The sequence below is a fragment of the Mustela nigripes genome, chromosome 1 (assembly GCF_022355385.1).
Source record: "Mustela nigripes isolate SB6536 chromosome 1, MUSNIG.SB6536, whole genome shotgun sequence".
In the NCBI taxonomy this organism is placed as follows: domain Eukaryota; kingdom Metazoa; phylum Chordata; class Mammalia; order Carnivora; family Mustelidae; genus Mustela; species Mustela nigripes.
Window position 1 is genome coordinate 76,388,362 of NC_081557.1, and position 22,818 is coordinate 76,411,179.

The window sequence follows — 22,818 nt, forward strand, 5'->3', positions numbered from 1 at the left end:
TGACACGCACGGGAAATGCCGCTTGAGAGATGGGTGCGGGGAAGCAAGAGGAAAGATCCTGTCTCGAGTTCTCTTTACAGTGTCCTCCCAAAATAAGGCAAGAAAGACTATTAAGCTTTTATTTAATAGTTGAACCCCACTTTAAACGGAAACCTAAAAAAAATCACCCCGTGGAACGTTGGCTCAATAGCAATGCGTGGCCCGCCCCATTCTTTGCGCATGCGGCAGAAGTCCCTGCTGATTGGTTAATATAGGGAAAACTGCTGGGTGCGACGATTAGTCGGTGGGAAATTCCCCACATTGTGATTGGTCCACAGGAACGTCTCGGAGCGCGCGCGGGAGCGAGCTTTGAAAGTTGACCACCGGGGAGGCTAACCGGTTCCTGAGCGATAATGGTGGCGCTGCCGGGCCTTGGGAGCGGTCTGCAGCCCTGGTGTCCGCTGGATCTCAGCCCTGGTGAGAAAACGAGGCCGTGAGTCTCGGGGAGGCCAGGCTGTGGTGCTTTGCGAATGCGGTGTTCCTCTGCCCGGGCCTGGAGTGGGGGTGGGGCGCTCGGCTCCCAGCAGAGGCTGGGGTCTCCAGGTCTGTGCATTCCAGGACAGTGGCGAGCCGGGTGTGGAAGAGGGGGTCAACCTAGTGAAGGATCAGGAAAAAGAGAGCTTTTATGATCCGATCTCTTTTAGTTCTTTTGCATGTTTTCTCGGCCTTCCCTTGTTTATTCTGTAAATCCTCACTGGCTGTCTCATCGAGTTCTTTGGTTTTAAAATAGTAAATTTGGTTCTTCGTTCAGACTTATTTCCTGAACTTCGTGTTCGTTGGTTTAAATGGATGTCTCACAGGGACTTCAGACGTTACATGCGTGAAACTGGGGTTCCCAAAGCCAGTTGTTGGTACCAGCCAATCCACAGACCTGGGAGTCATGGCATTCCTTCTTCATCCTTACTGCTCACAGCCACACGGTTGTCCTCCCCTCAGAGATGTCTCTCAGGTCGTCCTTGCTCCTTTTCCTGATGCTGCTATCGAGCAGCAAGCCCTCATGATAGCCAGCCTGTATCCTAGCCGTTTTCTCATGCCAACTCTTTCAGCCTGTTCCCTACACCTCTACCAGGATCAGTTTTGAAAACACAAACGTGGGCGCCTGGGTGGCTCAGTGGGTTAAGCCGCTGCCTTCGGCTCAGGTCATGATCTCAGGGTTCTGGGATCGAGTCCCACGTCGGGCTCTCTGCTCAGCAGGGGGCCTGCTTCCTTCTCTCTCTCTCTCTGCCTGCCTCTCTGTCTACTTGTGATCTCTCTCTGTCAAATAAATAAATAAAATCTTAAAAAAAAAAAGAAAGAAAACACAAACGTGACCCTATCAAGTCTTTAAGCCCTTGATGTTTCTCCTTTATTTCTTAAATAAATGACCAAGTCTTTGGCATGCCCTGTAGGAGGGTTCACCACTCACTTCTTATCCAAGAGCAGATCCTTTGGAGTCAGAACTGTGGGTTGGCTCTTCAGTTTAGCATCTCTGTATCACGGAGTGAGTTGCTTAACCTTGCTAAGCCATAGTTTTCTTACATGTCAGATGGGGATTATAATAATATCTACCTCACAGGAGTTTTGTGAAGATTAATTTAGTACCTGGCACATAGTAGCTGCCGAATAAATACTATTTACTTATAGCATAAATAAATACTAATAATGACTCTCACCTTTACACTAAGGCTCAGTGTTATAACTATTTTGTTTATTTTTAAACAGGCTATTCTTACTTTCTCTTTATTCTCTCTGTCTGGAATACTTTTTTTGCATTTCTTTCCCTGATAAACTCCTACATTTAGGTCCAGTTGAAGCAGAATCATCTTTCCCACTTCTTTTATCCTTCCCACCTTCTCCATAATATTTTCTTCTATGCTCTCTGTATTTTACATACCTATTACTGTTTTAACACTGGTCTACTGAAAAAATAATAAACGTAAAAAAAAGATAGTGCCTATCATTTATTCAATTTATTAATTTCCTGACCAGATCTTTTCTCTTCAATGGGGGCTTGAGTAGTTGTGATCCAGAAATGAGATCTGAAATATTGGTATGTGTTTAAAAATATGCATATTAATTAAATGGGAGAATATGAGAGAAAAAGAAGCAGGAAAAGATGCAAGAATATTTTTAGGAAGAGGATTGTATTTGTTAGGAGAATGATTAGGAAAGAGTGAGTGAATAATTAAGCATGTTAAACCGTTGCCTCAGGTGTCCCTTTGTGCTGCATACTTTCTTTGGGTTTATTAACTTGATTGTAAGATTTTCACAAAGGGACATCTGAGGCAATCTTTTATTAACCTCTCTTTTTTCGCCAGATTGAATTCTGGGAAAGCCATATCGTTCAGTGTTTTGAAGTGTCATTCATATCTAAAAAGTGTTTTCTTTCTTGGTATTTTTAGGCGATGATCAATCTAATAACCAGCTGCCAGTTCTGATTTTTAAAAAGATTTTTAGCATTTCTTGCTCTCTTTTAATTATGCTCCACCTGTATTGTATGTTTAAATGTGAGTTGTGACTAGTAAGTTCTCCATTTTTTTTTTTTTTTAAAGATTGTATTTATTTGACAGAGAGAGAGAGAGACGGCAAGAGAGGGAACACAAACAGAGGGAGTGGGAGACAGAGAAGCAGGCTTCCCACTGAGCAGGGTGCCGATGTGGGGCTTAAACCCAGGACCTGGGATCATGACCTGAGCTGAAGGCAGACCCTTAACAACTAAGCCACCCAGGCACCCAAGTTTTCTCTTTATAAATATACTTAAAATCTAAAGGTTATTGATGTTTTACTTATTATAAAAACGTTTTATTTAATTGCATTTTCCTACTAGAATGGGTGGACACAGTATGGGAACTGGATTTCACAGAGACTGAGCCTTTGGATCCCAGCATAGAAGCAGAAATCCTAGAGACTGGGTTGAATGCATTCACAAAACTATATGAAAGTGTTTTCCCCTTTGCTACTGAAGAACATGGATCTACAGAGGTAAAGTAAATAAATAAATAAATAAAATTAAAAATTAAGCCAGAAGTGAAAGATGAAAGTCATTATAATCTGAGGTTTAGCCTTTTTAGTATACAGTTTATATGGAGTATGATAAGAATAGCATAGAGAATGTGGTTCATTTGTTATAAAATTGTAATGGCTAATAGCTAAGTCAAGTGGGAAGAAAGTTTAGGCTTTTGAATGTGAAATTCTGTTAGGAAATTCTTAGGGAGATGTAATAGGTCACTGGCAATGTGAATTGGAAGACTAGGAAAGAAGTAAAAATTCAACCACATAGATAGGAAGAGCCATCTGAATCAAGGGGATAGGTGAAGTGCAGTGATGCATGAGGTCAGTGGGGAAGAAAAGAGACAGGACAGGACTGAGAAAGCTGGTTCAAAGTGATGTGCAGGCAAGCAGTCAGAATGTGGTGAGTGTTAATATGAAGACTAGGGAGTAGTCAGGCATCAAGTGCTGTAGAGTCATGGGCAGGCAGAGTTCTGACACAAGGAAGTTGGGGCAGAGATGATTGGATCATCATTGGTGACCTGAAGGGTCACAGTTACAGGTGAGTGGAGTACAGCTGAAGTGGTATTAGGATTGAGGAGGTGACTACTATAAAAGTAGGAGGTGATTTCTTCTGAAAGCTTCAGGTGAAAAAAATGCAGACTGCTTATAGGATTCTAAATGTGCTCTTCTATAAAGTGGCACGTGCTAAGCAGTGTGGCTAAGCCAAGACATTACCTCCCACTTTCCCTGTCTTCAGGAAATCAGGAAGTACAAGGTCTGTTTCTTGAACTTTTGTGGGCCCAAGGTTTTTTAAAGGTATTCCAGGATAAACCATATTTAGTTGCTGCTGTGTTTGGTTTATAGAAATAACCCTCAAGTGTTCCTCTTCATGTGTTTAATTGGCTAAACATGGAGGAATGATACAGTTAATAAAATTGTGATTTATAGTTGCAAGTGTATTACTTTTCTAACCTAGGTCACTTCTGAAATATGCTGAGGGAGAAGCTTTCAGGTATTTCTTTTCCTGTTCCCACTGCCCATAGAGCATTTAAATTTTAAGTAAATGGCTCTGATTTCTTCAGTTAGTAATTAGAGTGATAAATGGTTTTGAATACTTTTAATATAGGGGGTAACTTGTTTGAGTAAACACTAATATAAGGTGCCCCAAAGGTCTTAGTATAATTTTTAACTATGATAATTTCAGAAATATATATGCTTCAAACCTATCCCCAAATTATTTTTGAAAATTTGATTATTTATGTTTCTTATATACTAATTTATTTTTTAGTTTTGAATACTACATTTTAATTTTTTGCTTCAGTCCCTTGGAAGATTTATAATTAGGAGCCAGGTTGGTCTGTTTTGTTTTTTTTTTTTAATGAGATACTAAATACTTGGTAAAATCAAAAATAACAAGAGATTTTCCCATTTCTGTAATTCTTGGCTTTTATGTCTCTCCCTCTCCCCAGAGCATATGGACCTTCTTCATCGAGAACAGTATTTCTCACAGGGCACTGGTGGCATTGTTCTATCACTTTGTTCAAACAGTTCATAAGAAAAGTGTCAGCGTGCAGTATCGACAATATGGCCTTCATGCTGCTGGGCTTTATTTTCTGTTGCTGGAAGTACCAGGTATGTATATTTGATATGATAGAATAAATATACTTCTGTTTTAAATTTTTACATTGTTTCGAGGCCTTACATTTTGTCTTCTCACTTCTAAAATGGAGTAATAGTAACCCATCTCACAGTTGTTCTGAGGGTTAAATGAGAGTATGTCTATAAAATATATGGCATGTTACAGGTGTTCAAGAAATACCTTTCCCTTGTTTTTTTTTTTTTTTTTTTAATATGTTGTGTCTATAACCTAATGCAATTAATCTGAGAGAGTTAAAGGCTTGAGGAGGGGAATTATTTCTAAGATACAAGAGCTCCATTCCCACCCACCCCCACCTAGTATAAAAAACTGATACTGCCTGCTCATCTTCTGACTCCCTGTCCAGACTGAGAAAGACTGGGGAGTCATTGTGTTATATATAATCTCTTTCCTATGCATATATGAAAAAATACTTTAAAACCATTCTAATAAAGAAAGCATGAGAATAGCTAGTAATGCTTGATGAAGGAAAGCACAGGAAAGTAGTCTATGAGCATTGTTTTACTTCCTTTATTGTTAGAACACTTAGGTGGCTGTTCCTCCTGTGAGCAGTAAGAATCTCTTCTACCCATCTCAAACCCAAGGCAAGAGAGGATGGTACATAGAGGGGGATATAGCTGGAGAACCTAAAGTTACTGCTTGTCATTTTTTATATTTATTGTCATTTGTATGTTTATATTTATTTATATTTATTGTAATTTATAATAACTGTTAAAGGATGATGATTATCCCATATGATTTGGGGGATGGTAAAAAGACATATAAAGCCTTGGACATTAATTTGTATTATTATTAAAGCTCAAAGGGGCGCCTGGGTGGTTTAGTGGGTTAAGCCTCTGCCTTCGGCTCAGGTCATGATCTCAGGGCCCTGGGATTGAGCCCTGCATCGGGCTCTCTGCTGAGCGGGGAATCTGCTTCCCCCTTTCTTTCTTTGCCTGCCTTTCTGCCTACTTGTGATCTCTCTCTCTGTCAAATAAATAAAATCTTTAAAAAAAAAAAAAAAAGCTCCCAATAATGACTTCTGAAGTGAGTTTCTAAAGACTTTCTTCTTGCTAAACAGTATCTCAGTTGTAACTGAGCTGTCTTACAGAAAAGTGGTGGTTTTAGGAACCCACTTTTGTTCTTTTCTTCACTTGTTAGATCCAATTCCTTCTGATTAAGGTGGAAATGTATGCCAAAGTGAAGAGTGTTGTTCATTATAGGCTACTTGCAGCTTTCCAGCAAGTGGTGTTCTTGCCAATTATCTTCTGTTTTTAAATGTTTCTGCATTGTGGTTGCAATGCTTTTGAGATTCAATTTTTAATCACAGTGTGCTCTTTTTCAAGATTGTTTTGGTTATTCTAGGTCCCTTGCATTTCCATGTGAATTAGAGGAGGTGGATGTCAATTTCTCCCAAAAAAGGCTTCTGGGATTTTGACAGTGCACTGAATCCGTAGATCAGTTTAGGGAGTGTTGCCATCTTAACAACATTAAGTCTTTCAAACCATGAACATAGGCTATCTTTCCATTTATTTTGGTTTTCCCTCATCTGTTTCAATATTTTATACTTTCCAATGTACAACTCTTGCGCTTACTCAGTAAAATTTATTCCTAAGTATTTTATTCTTTTCCTTGCTATTGTAGATTAAATTGTTTTCTCAGTTTCATTTTCAGATTGTTTACTGGTAGTGTGTAGAGGTACAAGTTACATTTATTTACTTAATATTTAAGTGTAGTTGATGTACAATGTCACATTAATTTCAGTAATACAATATAGTGATGGAACAAGTCTATATATGAAAAGCCTATACCTTATGCTATGTTCACTCCAAGTGAGGCTATCATGTCACCATTCTATGCTATTACAGTACCATTGGGTATATTTTCTGTGCTGTGCCTTTCATTCCCATGACTTATTCATTCTGTAACTGGAAGCCTTCTATTTCCCCTCCCCCATTTTGCCCATCTCCAATCCCTCAAGCAACTACCAGTTTGTTCTTTGTATTTACTGGTTTGTTTCAGCTTTTTTTGTTTGTTTTACTTTTTTAGTTTTCACATATATGTGAAATCATATATTTGTCTTTCTCTGTCTGATTTATTTCACTTAGCACACTACCCTCTAGGTCAGTCTGTATTGTTGCAAATGGCAAGATCTCATTCTGTTTTGTACCTGAGTAATCCATTTTATATATATGTACCCCATCTTTATCCATTTATCTATCAATGCACACTTGGGCTGCGTCCATCTATTGACTATTGTAAATAATGCTGCAGTAAACATAGGGGTGCATGTAAATTTTTTAATTAGTGCTTTCTTTGGTTAAATACTCAGTAGTGGAATTATTGGATCTTACAGTATTTTAGTTTTTAATTTTTTTAGTAACTTCCATGCTATTTTCTTTCCACAGTGGCTGTACCAACATTCCCACCAACAGTGCATGAGAGTTCCTTTTTCTTCATATCCTTGGATTTGTCATTTCTTGTCTTTTTCTTTTAAGATTTTATTTATTTGTGAGAGAGAGAGAGCACGAGCAGGGGATGGGGCAGAGACAAAGGGAGAAGGAGACTCCCCACTGAGCAGGGAGCCTGACTTGGGGCTCCATCATGGACGCTGGGACCATGACTTGAGCCAAAGGCAGATGCTTAACTGAGCCGCCCAGGTGCCCCTCTTGTCTTTTTAATTTTAGCCATTGTGATAGGTATGAAGTAATATCATTGTGGTTTTGATTTGTGTTTCCCTGATGATTAGTATTGTTGAGCATCTTTTCAAGTACCTGTTGACAGTTTATGTCTTTTTTGGAAAACTATTCGTGTCCTCTGCCCTTTTTTTAATTAAAGGACTACAATTGACTTTTTTATTACCAATCTTATACTATGAAACCTCACTGAATTCAATTACTGTTTCTATTTCTACAATTACTATTTTATCTTTATCTAATAGGATTATATCTTATGTGAATAGACATAATTTTACTTCTTTTTTACAGTTTAGGTTCCTTGTATTTCTTTTTGTTTTTTGTTTTTTTGTTTTGTTTTTAATTTGTCTAGTTGTCCTGATGAGGACCTCCAGTATAGTGCTGAGCAGGAGGTGCACATCTTGTCTTGTTTCTGATCTCAGGAGGAAAACATTGTCTTTTGTTCTTTTTTTTTTTTTAAAGATTTTATTTATTTATTTGACAGAGAGAAATCACATGTAGATGGAGAGGCAGGCAGAGAGAGAGAGAGGGAAGCAGGCTCTCCGCTGAGCAGAGAGCCCGATGCGGGACTCGATCTCAGGACCCCGAGATCATGACCTGAGCCGAAGGCAGCGGCTTAACCCACTGAGCCACCCAGGCGCCCCTGTCTTTTGTTCTTAAGGATGATATTTGCTGTGGGTGTTTTGAGGATCACCTTTAAGACATTGTTACTCCTACTTTGTTGTGTGTTTTATTTTGAAAGGGTATTGAATCTTACTATTTGCTTTTCTGTATCTATGAGATGTTCATCTGATTTTGATCCTTATTCCAATTATAGAGTATGGTATTATGAGGATTGATTTTCGTGTTAAACTAGTTTTGCATTTCCTTGATCATAGTGTATACTCCTTTTTATGTATTGCCAGATTCTGCTGGCTAATGCTTTATTTATCTATTTATTTATTTATTAGAAATATGGAACATTTTGTGAATTTGTGTGTTATCCTTGCCCAGAGCTATGCTAATATTCTCTGTATTGTTCTAATTTTAGTATATGTGCTCTTGAAGCACGCACAACTAATATTTTACTGAAGATTTTTGCATCTGTATTCATAAGAGATACTCTTTCTTTTTTTTTTTTTAAATATAATGTATTATTTGCCCCGGGGGTACAGGTCTGTGAATCATCAGACTACACATTTCATAGCACTCATCATAGCACATACCCTGCCAATGTCCATAACCCAGCCACCCTATCCTACCCCCCCACCCAGCAGCCCTCAGTTTGTATTGTGAGATTAAGAGTCTCTTATGGTTTTTCTCCCTCCTAATCCCATCTTGTTTCATTTTTTTCCTTCCCTACTGCCCACAGTCCCCCAACTCTGCGTCTCAAGTACCTCATATCATAATTCTATGACTGACTTATTTCGCTCAGTATAATACCCTTTAGTTCCATCTGTGTCGTTGCAAATGGCAGGATTTTGTTTCTTTTGATGGCTGCATAGTATTTCTCTGTGTGTGTGTGTGTGTGTGTATCACATCTTTATCCATTCATCTGTTGATGGACATCTAGGTTCTTTCCATAGTTTGGCTATTGTGGACATTGCTGCTATAAACATTCGGGTGCACGTGCCCGATCACTACATTTGTATCTTTGGATCACTTGGATCACTACATTTGTATCTTTAGGGTAAATATCCAGTAGTGCAACTGCTGGGTCATAGGGTAGTTCTATTTTCAATTCTTTGAGGAACCTCCTTACTGTTTTCCAGAGTGGTTGCACCAGTTTGCATTCCTGCCAGTAGTGTAGGAGGGTTCCTCTTTTTCTGCATCCTTGCCAACATCTGTAGTTTCCTGACTTGTTAATTTTAGCCATTTTGACTGGTGTGAGGTGGTATAAATTGGTTTTGGTTTGTATTTCCCTGATGCCGAGTGATGTTGAGCACTTTTTCATGTGTCTCTTGGCCATCTGGATGTCTTCTTTGCAGAAATATCTATTCATGTCTTCTGCCCATTTCTTGATTGGATTATTTGATCTTTGGGTGTTGAGTTTGATAAGTTCTTTATAGATTGTTGGATACTTGCCCTTTATCTGATATGTCATTTGCAAATATCTTCTCCCATTCTGTCAGTTGTCTTTTGGTTTTGTTGAGTGTTTCCTTTGCTGTGCAAAAACTTTTGATCTAGAAGCAGTTCCAGTAGTTCATTTTTGCCCTTGCTTCCCTTGCCTTTGGCAACGTTTTTAGGAAGAAGTTGCTGTAGCTGACATCGAAGAGGTTGCTGCCTGTGTTCTTCTCCAGGATTTTGATGGAATCCTTTCTCACATTGAGGTCTTTCATCTATTTTGAGTCTATTTTTGTGTGTGGTGTAAAGAAATGGTCAAGTTTCATTTTTCTGCATGTGGCTATCAAGTTTTCCCAACACCATGTTGAAGAGACTGTCTTTTTTCCATTGGAGAAAATTTTGGAAAAAATTAGAAAGAATTTTCCTGCTTTGTCGAAGATTAGTTGATGGATTCTGGGCTCTGTTCTGTTCCACTGATCTATGTGTCTGTTTTTGTGCCAGTACCATACTGTCTTGATGATTACAGCTTTGTAATAGAGCTTAAAGTCTGGAATTGTGAGGCTACCAGTTTTGTTTTTCTTTTTCAACATCCTCTGGCTATTGGGAGAGTCTTTTCTGTTTCCATGTAGATTTTAAGATTATTTGTTCCTTTTCTGAAAAATATTGATGGTATTTTGGTAGGTATTGCATTAAGTGTGTAGATTGCTTTAGGTAATATAGGTTTTTTCACAATATTTGTTCTTCTAATCTATAAGCATGGAACATTTTTCCATTTCTTTGTGTCTTCCTCAGTTTCTTTCATGAGTGCTTTATAGTTTTCTGAGTACAGATACTTTGCCTCTTTGGTTAGGTTTATTCCTAGGTATCTTATGGTTTTGGGTGCAGTTGTAAGTGGGATCAACTCCTTTATTTCTCTTTCTTCTTTCTTATTGTTGGTGTAAAGAAAAGCAACTGATTTCTGTGCATTGATTTTATATCCTGACACTTTACTGACTTCATGTATGGGTTCTAGCAGATTTGGAGTAGAGTCTTTTGGGTTTCCCACATAAAGTATCATATCATCTGCAGAGAATGAGAGTTTGACTTCTTCTTTGCCGATTCAGATGCCTTTATTTCTTTTTTTTATCTGATTGCTGAGCCTAGGACTTCTAGTATTATGTTGAATAGCAGTGCTGATAGTAGACATCCCTGCCATGTTCTTGACCGTAGGGGCAAAGCTCTCAGTTTTTCCCCACTGAACATGATATTTGCTGTGGGTTTTTCATAGATGGCCTTGATGATATTGAGGTATGCACTCTCTCTCCCTACACTGTGAAGAGTTTTGATCAAGAAAAGATGCTGTACTTTGTCAAATGCTTTTCAGCATATATTGAGTATCATATGGTTCTTGTTCTTTCTTTTATTAATGTATCACATTCATTGATTTGCAGATGTTGAACCAACTTTGCAGCCCAGGAATAAATCCCACTTGGTTGTGCTGAATAATACTTTTAATGTACTGTTGGATCCTATTGGCTAGTATTTTGGTGTTAATTTTTGCATCCATGTTCATCAGGGATATTGGTCTGTAATTCTCCTTTTTGATGGTGTGTCTGGTTTTGGGATCAAGGTAATGCTGGCTTCATAAAATGAGTTTGGAAGTTTTCCTTCCATTTCTGTTTTTTGGAATAGTTTCAGGAGAATAGGTATTAATTGTTCCTTAAATGTTTGGTAGAATTCTCCCAGGAAGCCATCTGGCCCTGGGCTCTTGCTTGTTGGGACATTTTTGATGACTCCTTCAATTACCTTACTGGTTATGTGTGTGTTCATGTTTTCTATTTCTTCCTGGTTCAGTTTTGATAGTTTATATGTCTCTAGGATTGCATCCATTTCTTCCAGATTGTCAAATTTGCTGGCGTGTAGTTGCTCGTAATATGTTCTTATAATTGTTTGTATTTCTTTGGTATTGGTTATGACCTCTCCTCTTTCATTCATGATTATATTAATTTGGGCCCTTTCTTTTTTCTTTTTGATAAGTCTGGCCAGGGGTTTATCAATCTTATTAATTCTTTCAAAGAACCAGCTTCTAGTTTCATTGATTTGTACTACTGTTCTTTTCATTTCTATTTCATTGATTTCTTCTCTGATCTTTGTGATTTCTCTTCTCTTGCTGGGTTTAGGCTTTCTTTGCTCTTCTTTCTCTAGCTCCTTTAGGTGTAGGGTAAGTTGTGTACTTGAGACCTTTCTTGTTTCTTGAGAAAGTCTTGTATTGCTATATTATTTCTTCTCAGGACTGCCTTTGCTGTGTCCCAAGGATTTTGAACAGTTGTGTTTTCATTTTCATTTGTTCCATGAATTTTTAAAATTCTTCTTTAATTTCCTAGTTTACCCATTCATTCTTTAGTAGGATGCCCTTTAACCTCCATGTATTTGAATTATTTCCAACTTTCCTCTTGTGATTGAATTCTAGTTTCATTCAGAGCATTGTAGTCTCAAAATATGCAGGGAATAATCCTAGTGTTTTGGTATGGGTTGAGACCTGATTTGTGACCCAGGATGTGATCTATTGTGGAGAATGTTCCATGTGCACTAGAGAAGAATGTGTATTCTATTGCTTTGGAATGGAGTGTTCTAAGTATATCTGTGATGTCCATCTGGTCCATGTATCATTGAAAGCCTTTATTTCCTTGTTGATCTTTTGCTTAGATGATCTGTCCATTTCAGTGAGGGGAGTATTAAAGTCCCCTACTATTATTGCATTATTGTTGATGTGTTTCTTTGATGTTTTTAAATGGTTTATATAGTTGGCTGCTCCCATGTCAGGGGCATAGATATATAAAATTGTTAGATCTTCTTGTTGGACAGACCCTTTGAGTATGATACAGTGTCTTTGATATAGTCTTTGGCTTAAAATCTAATTTATCTGATAAAAGGATTGCCAGCCCAGCTTTCTTTTGATGTGCATTAGCATGGTAAATTGTTTTCCACCTCTTCACTTTAAATTTGGAGGTGTCTTTGGGTCTAAAATGAGTTTCTCAGGGGTGCCTGGGTGGCTCAGTGGGTTAAAGCCTCTGCCTTTGGTTCAGGTCATGATCCCAGGGTCCTGGAATCGAGCCCCGCATAGGACTTTCTGCTCAGCAGGGAGTCTGCTTCCCCCTCTCTCTCTGCCTGCCTCTCTGCCTACTTGTGATCTCTGGCTATCAAATAAATAAAATCTCTAGTTTCTCAGAGACAGCTTATCAGTGAGTCTTTTTTTTTTCCCCATTCTGATACCCTATGTCTTTTGATTGGGGGATTTAGCCTATTTACATTCAGGGTAGCTATTGAAAGATATGAATTTAGTGCCATTGTATTGCCTGTAAGGTGGCTGTTACTGTATATTGTCTCTGTTCCTTTGTGGTCTGTTACTTTTAGACTCTTTCTTTGCTTAGAGGACCCCTTTCAATATTTCCTATAGAACTGGTTTGGAGTTTGCAAATTATTTTAGTTATTGTTTCTCTTACAAGCTTTTTATCCCTCCTTCTATTTAAATTACAGCCTAACTGGATATAGTATTCTTGGCTGCATATTTTTCTCATTTAGTGCTCTGAGTATATCCTGCCAGTCCTTTCTGGCCTGCCAGGTCTCTGAGGATAAGTCTGCTGCCAATCTAATATTTCTACAGTTGTATGTTACAGACCTCTTGTCCCGAGCTGCTTTCAGGATTTTTCTCTTTGTCACTAATGCTTGTAAGTTTTACTATTAGGTGATGGGGTGTGCACCTATTCTTACTGGTTTGGAGAGGGGTTCTCTGCACCTCTTGGATTTTGATGTTTGTTCCTTTGCCATATTTGGGAAATTCTCTATATAATAATTTACTCCAATATACCATCTGCCCCCCTCTCTTTCTTCTTCTGGAATCCCAGGTATTCTAATATATTTTCGTCTTATGGTATCACTTATCTCTCGAATTCTCCTCTCATGGTCCAGTAGTTGTTTGTCTCTCTATTGCTCAGCTTCTTTATTCGTCTTTTGGTCTTCTATATCACTAATTCTCTCTTCTGCCTCATTTATCCTAACAGTAAAAGCCTCCATTTTTTAGGTTGTGTACTTAAGACCTTTCTTGAGTTTCACATCATTAATAGCTTTTTTTATTTCAACTTGGTCATTTTAGTTCTTTTATTTCTCCAGAAAGGGATTTTTTTTTCTCTAGAAGGGGATTTTCTAATATCTTCCATGCTTTTTTTCAAGCCCAGCCTTGATAATCATCATTCTGAACTCTAGTTCTGACATATTATTAATGTCCATATTGATTAGGTCTCTAGCCATTGGTACCGCCTCTTGTTCTTTTTCTTCTGTTGAGTTTTTCTGCCTTGTCATTTTATCCAGATAAGAATAAATGAATGAGAGAACAAAATACTAAAAGCGTGGCAAAGACCCAGAAAAATATATGCCAACCAAATCAGAAGAGACCCAAAACCGGGGGGAGAAGAAAGGGAGAAAAAAATAAATAATAAGAAAATATATATATGTTAGAGAGGTGAATAGAACAGAGCCACCCACTTGATTTGGGGTATATTCTCATCTCTTAGAAGAAACTACCTCCCCAAATTTTAGATAAGGAAAAACATATATATACAAAAATAAAGGTGAACATGATGAAGGGATAGAATATGACTGTAAAGATGAAAATTTAAAAAGATTCTAAAAAGAATTGATAAGATAAGAAGTTGGTTGGAAAAAAAAAGTGCAGAGAATGTGATCAGGCTGGAGAATAGAACAAAGGCATGTGCTAGATTCTAGGGTATATTTCCATCTGTTAGAAGAAATCGTATCCCAAAATTTTAAAAAAGAAAAAAAACCTATATGTGTACAAAAAATAAGGTTAAATACAATGAAGGGATAATATATGACTATAATAATGAAAATTTTAAAGCTTTTTTAAAAAGTATTGATAAAATAGTTAAAAATGTTAAAAGAGGAAAATTTAAAAAATTGAGTAAGAAAAAAATAACATTTGAAAAGTTGAACTTAGCAAGACTAAAGGATCATGGGAAAAAAGCTACCGAGTTCTATGTGTTGCTTTCCCCTAGCTCTGGAGTTCCAGAGTTCTCATTGATTGGTGAACTTGGTCTGAGCTGGTTGTTCTTGCTGATCTTCTGGGGGAGGGACCTGTTGCAGTGATTCTCAAATGTCTTTGCCTGAGGCAGAATTGCACCACCCTTGCCAGGGGCCAGGCTAAGTAATCTGATTGGGTTCACTGTTGGTAGCTTTTATTTCCTGAATGATTGTCATACAACTCTGGAGGAGGGGAATGAGGATGGCGTCCTCCAAATCTCCAGCCTGTAGGAGCTGAGAGCTCAGGGCCCCACTCCTCAGTGTGCCCTCAGAGAAAAGCATTCAATCCCTCCTGTCTCCCTGGTCTCTGGCTGCACTCCTGTCTTACCCAGCCTGTGGCCGTGTGTTTCTGTCTCTGGTACACAGCCCCCTTTGGAGTTTCCAAACACACCAGGTTCCTACATCGTGCTCCTGCACTGCTCCTCCCGGAGGAGGAAACAGGGCGGGGGCGGGGGTCTCTCCAGGTCTGCCACTTGTGGGGTCACTGCTTGAAGAGCAGTGTCCCAACTGTGCTTGGATCACGGTTTTAGGTAACCCCAAGGTGAGAGTGCACTCCTTAGCTCCGTCCCTGTAGCTGGCTTTCCTGCTCCAATACCTAGGAACTCTGCCACACTCAGACACCCCCGGTCTTTCTGTAACCCCTTGGGTCCTGAGACCACACTATCCCCGTGAGGGCTCCACCCCCCACTTAGCGTCTGGAGCAATATCCCTCAGTGGAGCAGACTTCTAAAAGTTCCAATTTTGTGTTCTGCTGCTCTACCACTGCTGGGAGCCAGCCCCTCCCCCTGCGATCTGTCTTGTTGCTTTGGATTCACTTTTCCACGTGTCCTGCCTTCCAGAAAGTGGTCTATGTTCTGTTACTAGAATTGCTGCTCTTCTCTTCTATCTCCTATTGAGTGTGTAGGTATTCAGAATGGTTTGATAACTATCTAGCTGAACTCCTAGGACTGATGATATTTTAGTCTCCTACTCCTCCACCATCTTCCCGCCTCCTCAAGAGATACTCTTCTTTTTGATAAGCCTTTGTCTAGTTTGGGTTTCAGGATAATATCACACATAGAATGAGTTGGGTAGTGTTCTTGCCTTTTTTATATTTTGGAAGTTTGTGAAGACAGGATTGTTTTTCTGCCTTAAATTTTTGGTAGAATCAATAATGAAGTCATCTGGGCCTGGAGTTTTCTTTGAGAAAAATTTTTTTGTAAAATCTATAGTGATATGTTGTTTGCGTTCAGGTCTGATTGGTAATTTGTATATTTTTGTTGTTTTCCTTAGTCTAGAGGTTTATTAATTGTATTGGTCATTTCAGAGAACCCACTTCTGATGTTATTGATTATATTATGTATTATATTATGTATTCTTGGGACACCTGGGTGTCTCAGTCAGTTAAGCATCTGACTTGTGGTTTCAGCTCAGGTCATGGTCTGAGGGTCGTGAGGTCAAGCCCCATGTGAGTCTCTGAGCTCAGCATGGAGTCTGCTTGAGAGATTCTTTCTCTCCCTCTCCCTCCTCTCTGCCTCTCTCCTGCTTATGAGTGCACACATGCATGCTCTCTGTCTTTCATATATGAATAAAATAAAATCTTTAAAAAAGATTACTTTAGGGTAGCCTACCCTATACACTAATGAATGAATCCTTATCAAATTTTTATTGCAGGGACGCCTGGGTGGCTCAGTTGGTTAAGCCGCTGCCTTCGGCTTGGGTCATGATTCCAGGGTCCTGGGATCGAGTCCCGCGTTGGGCTCCTTGCTGGGCGGGGAGCCTGCTTCTCTCCTCGCTGCCTCTGCCTGCCTCTCTGCCTGCTTGTGTGTACTCTCTATCTCTGGCAAATAAATAAAATCTTTAAAAAAAAAAAATTTGTATTGCATATAGTATCATAGTCATATTCAAAAATCGGTTTTAGAAACATTGTTACATTATTGTTTCTTTTCAAATAGTGTTTAAGTATATTTTGATAAGCAGTTATTCCTGGATTAACTTGATCCTTTTGAGGCTTGTTTAAAATTTTGTTGGAGTAGAGATAAGGTAGCCTTTACTCTAGAGCTAGTTTAGCCCTACTCTTAAGGTGTGTTTCTTTCCAAAGAGGCTACTAAATGCTCTAGGTGTCTAAGTTTCCAGCACTGGCTGGCCAGAACTCAAATATTTCTCAACCCTGTATAAGTTAGAAAAGCTATTCATCTTCTAGCTCCTTGGAAATTGTTCTTTGCTTACTTTCATAAAATTTTACCCTCTGTGGACATAGCTTATATTTAGCCCTATGGAGATCTCTGAAGCTCTTTTTCTGTATAGTTTCTGCTTCTCCAATACCCTGCTCCTTAAACTCCAGCTACCCTTGCCTTCCTGACTCTAATTTCTGTATTCTCAACTTAGAAACACTGTCATAATGTATTTGGGTTCACCATTTTCTGCTGTTGTCCAAAAATTACCTCAAAACACAAAACTGGGGCAATTTTAGGATTTACCTAATTTGTTTTTGTTTCCTCAGACACTGTGTTTCTATGCTACCTATTGCTCCATGTCTGTAAAATAGTTATTTTATACATTTTTGTCCAGTTACATAGTTTTTGGCCGCACGACAGGTATAAAACTCAATTACTCCCTGGTCAGGTGTGAATATCTTATTTATTTCTGATCAGCACGATTTCTCATCTCCTGATGCTGAAGTTGAATGGTATTTATTTGCTAAAGGGTCATTGTTTGTTTAGAGTTAATGATAAGCTCATTTTTACTTATTAATTTTTTATCTGTTGTTATAGACCTATCTCAAGACAATTAAATCTAACCCATCTACTCTTTATTCTTTATAAATAGGCAGTGTAGCCAGTCAAGTGTTCCACCAAGTGATGTTTGACAAATGTATTCAGATTCTAAAGAAGAGCTGGCCTCAGGAATCTAACTTGAATCGGAAAAGAAAGAAAGAGCAGCCTAAGAATTCTGAGGCAAATCCAAGAGGGAATAGGAAAAGAGGAAAGCCACCTAGGAAAGAAGATATTGAGGTAAGAAGTAAATGTAATAATAAAACATATCTGTATCAACACAAGATTGTGATTTAAGAATTAACTTTTTTTTTCTTAACATTTTATTTATTTATTTGACAGAGAGAGAGAGCACAAGTAGGCAGGGAGGCAGGCAGAGAGTGGGGGGGAGGGAAGTAGGCTCCCTGCTGAGCAGAGATGCGGGGCTCAATCCCAGGACCCTGAGACCATGACCTGAGCAGAACGCAGAGGCTTAACCCACTGAGCCACCCAGGCACCCCAATGATTAACTTTATATTAAAATATGGTTTTGGGGGGGCGCCTGGGTGGCTCAGAGGGTTAAGCCTCTGCGTTCAGCTCGGGTCATGGTCTCAGGTTTCTGCGATCAAGCCCCTCATTGAGCTCTCTGCTCAGCAGGGAGCCTACTTCCCTTTCTCTCTCTGCCTACTTGTGCTCTCACTCTCTCTGTCAAATAAAAATATACACACACACACACACACATATATATGTATGTATGTATGTATATATGTATATATTATGGTTTTGGGCATCATGATTATAACCAAATGATCCCAAAGTATCATCAGCTATCCAGTATTCCAGTATGACCTTAAGTTGTTTCATGCTTTGTATACTACTGAGAATACGTTTCTGCCTTGTCATCTTTCCAACCTCCCCATAATCTTTCACCAGATTTATTTCCAGGTATGCTTGGCAACATCCCAACAGATTTATTTGCCACATTATCTTACCGTCATTAAAGAGGAGGATTGAAGTATCTGAGGACTCATGTCTGTAAGAGTGTAATGGAATGATATTAATTCCAAATTCTTGTGTGATGACTTGGTAGGACGATGGATGTTCTTTGACATGAAAACTTATAAGAAACAAAAGGATTCCCATTGACACAAAAATACAGAGCTAGAAACTACTCTGCAGTCATCTAGTCCAATGATTTATTTTTCTGGCTTTGGAGACAGAGCAGTTAAGGGACCTGATCAGGGTCATATCACCTCTGCAATTCAGCAATCACGTGGAGTGTAACTGGACTTGGATTTGAGTACATTAAAAACCATGAGACAAAGTGTTAGGCATTACTATGCAGCAGGTGAAGCAGGCATCACCTATACATATCTTTATAATCTAGGTGGATGAAATAGAAGAACAGGAAGATGAAGAAAGTATTTGTTTTTCTGCTCGAGACCTTTGTCAAATTCGAAATACCATCTTTCACCTTTTGAAGAATTTTTTAAGGCTGCTGTCTAAATTTTCTCTGAAAGAAAAGCCACAGTGCATACAGAATTGCATAGAAGTAAGTGAGAATTCCAAAAAACCTTGGGGCAACCTCAAAGGGCAGAGATGATAGCTAATACTTATTAAGTAGGAAAAATCAGCTGTCTTCTTTGTATCTGTTTTCCAGGTCTTTGTTGCATTAACTAATTTTGAACCAGTTCATCATGAATTTCATGTGACCCAGGCCAGGTGAGCCACTAATTCTTCCAATGCTAAAATTTTGCTCTAGCAAAAGTATAAATGCCATATTATCCTAACTGGCACACAAGAAGAATTTATTCATTTGGATGTGGTTTATTACAGGGTTACAGAAGATTCAGAATAATATTGTGTCCATTAATTAATCTTTTGCCTTTTTTCTTTAGAAACCTTAACCAAGTAAAATATGTACCAGAACTAGCCTATCATGGATTGTATTTGCTATGCTCCCCCATTCATGGAGAAGGAGATAAGGTAAAGGAGAAAAAGATTTAATTTAATTACTATTTGAATTGAAAGCATCTGAATCATATAACGGAAAAACATTGGCAGCATTTGGTGTAATTGCCATTTTAATTTACCAAGTCATTTTCATGATCTTACGTCATTTTTGGCAAAAAAAGCATCACTGTTTCTGTTTGCTACCTGTTTTTCCTAACCAAACTGGTATTCAAATACTTGCAGGGTATGGCAAATTACTGTTAGGTTTCATACAAAAAATGGTTCCAGTGTGAATTAGATAGGAAGAACACGGAATAGAATGTCACTTTTAGAGAAACAGTCACCAGATTGTTCTCAAAAGAACAGAGAGTCGTGGAATTTTCAAGTTTTCCTTGGCAAGTTTCATGTGTGCTTCAGTATTTCTATTAGTGTTTATATCATTTCAGTTGAGAATTCTATAGAAATATCACTGGTTATCATTCCTAGTCAATATTTATATATGGATTTTCCTCACTAAGAGAGTATCACTATCTAAACTTTGGAGTCAGGGTTGTTCAAGCATTATGGTATTACTAGACTTGGATGTGATTAATAAAACAAGATTTTACAAGAAATGTAATAGAACAAGGTCCTATGACTTTCGGTGTCTGTGCTACACTTAATTTCCAGGGTGAGTCCCTGGAAAGTGAGTCCCTACTTAAGAAGTAGGTTCAAAGATGGTGACTAACATAACACAATAAAAATTTTAAAAAATAAAATAAAATAAAGTCAATTAGTCTTTGGGGAACAAAAAAAAAAAAAAAAGAAGAGGAAGAGGAAGAAGTAGGTTGAGGGCACCTGGGTAGCTCCACTGACTCTTCTTTTTGGCTCAGGTTGTGATCTCAGGGTTTTGGAATCAAGCCCCACATTGGGCTTGGCATTCAGCATGGAGTCTGGTCGTCCCTTTCCCTCTCCTCTTCCTCTCTCTCTCTTTCTCATAAATAAATAAAATCTTACGAAAAAGAAAAGAAATAGGTTCGGGACTTTGGGCCAGATTGTGTACAGCGGTGGTTGAATTCTGGCTCCACCTCCTACAGCTGTGCCTCCTTGTATGAGGTACTCAGCCTTTCCAAAGCCTTGGTCTTTCCACAGCGTTGCCAGGAGGAGGAAATGAAAGAATGCTTGTCAGATGCTGAGTGCCATGCCTGTTTAGAAAACATGCCATGTTTTATAATTTATTATACCATTTTCCTTTCTGTGTTTAAAATATGGGTGGGATAGAATTCACATGAGTGCTTTCAATTTCTGTGGTCTTTGTAACATTTGTAAAAGCTGGATGGGGAAATATATGCCTAGGTCTACAGAATTTCTCAAGATGTAGTATTTTTTAATTGTGAGAGGGTTGACTAGATGTGAGACATGTTGGTTTTAGTCATGGAGGCTCTTTTATCAGGTATAAAGTGGAAATTATATATATATATATATATATATATATATATATATGAAATGCCTCACTTATGCAGTTGTGAGGTTTGAGATTAAATCTAGTAATATATATGAATGTGCTTAACACAATACCTGCCACATATGTGGTTTTCTGCACATGTTTTATTTACAGGGTGAATGAATGGTTAAATTGAATAAGTTATATGAGGTGTTAAACATTGGAAGGCATGTTGTAAACTTCAGGTAAAACACAAGTGTAAAATACCATTCTTCCTTTGTTGTATAAGGGATTAGCAGTAGCATTTTTTTGCCATTTAGAAGTGACAATTAATCCTCTATTTACCCTAATTTCAGAGCTACAGTTTGAAAGGGTAGGGAGAAAAACTAGATGGCATTCCTATCACTACCTGTAAGCAGTGTTTTCACATTGTTTCCATCATGTGTTTATTGAGTACTTGGTAATTGTCCAAGAAACATGTTTCTGGTGTTCATCCAAAAACTCTGTCAACCCAACTTATCTTCACACAGCTTGAAATGGTTTACTCTAGGGCACCTGGGTGGCTTAGTTGGTTAAGCGTCTGCTTTCAGCTCAGGTCGACCCAAGGGTCCCGAGATTGCGCCCTGTATCAGGCTCCTGTCTCAATGAGGAGCCTGCTTCTCTCTCTTCCTCTGATCCCCACCCCCCAACTTGTGCAAGTGTGCTCTTTCTCTCTCTCAAAAAAATAAATTCTTAAAAAGAAAAGAAAAAGAAGTGGTTTACTGTGGTCTGCATTACTCTCTTTGAGGCCCTTAGATTCTTTATCAATCCTTAAATAAAATTTTCTTCTCTTCCAGGTTATAGGTTGTGTTTTCCATCAAATGCTGAATGTGATATTAATGTTAGAAGCAGGTGAAGGAGCCCATCGTGCTCCCCTTAGTATTACAACATCAGTTATCAACGGTAGAAAGCAGGCGGTCCAGTTCATCAGGTGAGGCATACACGCGTAGATTTTCACTCTCTTTATCACTCTCTCTTAAACCTCCTGGGCCCTGTACTAGCCAAAATTTCTAACACCTATGGAAACTAACAGATTTCTGGCCTGTTATGGTTTTGGGGGTCAAAGTAAAGCACTTCCGAGCTCTTCTGGTTCACATGGCCCGGAGTTCATTGTTGGTAGCCTCTGCACAGGGTCATTGTTAAGGGATACAGAGTCTGTAATTCATGGACTAGCACTGGCCTCCAGCCTGATTCCCACGAGCCTATAAAGTCAGGCTCTGAGGAATGACAGTTTGCTTCTCATCTGTTTTATCATTTGGCTCAGTGTTTGCCTCTCTTACGAGTCTGCCTCTTCTTTTCCTTTTTGTATTTCTGTCTTCTCTTAGTCTCTTTCTTTTTATTCCTTGCCACTTTTTCCATGTTTCCTCTCTCTTTTCTATCCTTTTCCCTCTACAACCATACTTCCTAAAGGGAAGAATTAAATTAATTTTTACTTCTTTAACAATAATTGATAGACCAATTTTCCCTTCATGAATCATATAGCTTCCCCTAAAAAGTTCCATTTCTCATCTTTACTGGGGAAGACATATTGCTATGTCATTGGCTTTTCTTTCCCTCCTTTATTGAATTTTTGGCATGCACTGTGGAGGTGGTGGAATGAAGTGGTAAGTATATGAGTGTGTACATGCCTGCAGGTATACATGGAATATAGTGTAGTTGGAGATATGGGGTGTGGATGGTAGAATCCAGATATATATAGGCTGTCATCTGATCATTGAGCAAGTATCTCTTGTGGGGGGTTTCTTAAAACATTAAATAGCTAAGATGCTTTAAGTGGAAACACCCGTTTTGGTTCTTCCATAACAGTTCATGATGTCTCCAATTGCTGTAGTATCCACATAATGGTACAGATAAACACTAAAGATGGATCAAATCTGGGCATTACTATGATAATCTGGGGCACCTGGCTGGCTCAATTGAAAGAGTGTGTGACTCTTCATCTTGGGGCATGGGGTTGAGTCCACATTGGGGGTAGAGGTTACTAAAATAAGTAAGTAAACTTAAAAAAAACACACACAATAATAATTTTGGATTAAAGTTTGGAGATGTATTATTAACAAAGCTGTTGAAATGTTGCATTTCACTCAGCTACCACAAGGTGGTGCCATGTCTTATTTATTATTATTTACCCCAAAAAAGATGTATTTTAGAGTCTCAATATGAAATTTAGTACATAGCCAAAAAGTCATACAAAGTTTCGCATTTGCTCTT

At 38.5% G+C, this 22,818-nt stretch overlaps 1 protein-coding gene and 1 non-coding gene across 2 annotated transcripts in view; one reads left to right on the forward strand and one right to left on the reverse strand.

Moving 5' to 3' along the window:
* Nucleotides 1-317: 317 nt before the first annotated feature.
* The window catches only part of NCAPD3 (non-SMC condensin II complex subunit D3), a 70,281-nt gene continuing 47,780 nt past the window's right edge, over nt 318-22,818 (forward strand). Inside the window, exons 1-8 of the mRNA XM_059413530.1 lie at nt 318-456; nt 2,846-3,000; nt 4,479-4,641; nt 17,269-17,453; nt 18,580-18,744; nt 18,853-18,914; nt 19,091-19,178; nt 21,405-21,538. Coding sequence (XP_059269513.1) covers nt 393-456; nt 2,846-3,000; nt 4,479-4,641; nt 17,269-17,453; nt 18,580-18,744; nt 18,853-18,914; nt 19,091-19,178; nt 21,405-21,538 — 1,016 coding nt within the window. The 5' untranslated portion in view covers nt 318-392. The remainder of the gene's footprint in view (nt 457-2,845; nt 3,001-4,478; nt 4,642-17,268; nt 17,454-18,579; nt 18,745-18,852; nt 18,915-19,090; nt 19,179-21,404; nt 21,539-22,818) is intronic.
* Nucleotides 8,290-8,391, reverse strand: LOC132009417 (U6 spliceosomal RNA). Its single transcript, XR_009401912.1, has one exon. It is a non-coding gene; the product is annotated as a U6 spliceosomal RNA (small nuclear RNA).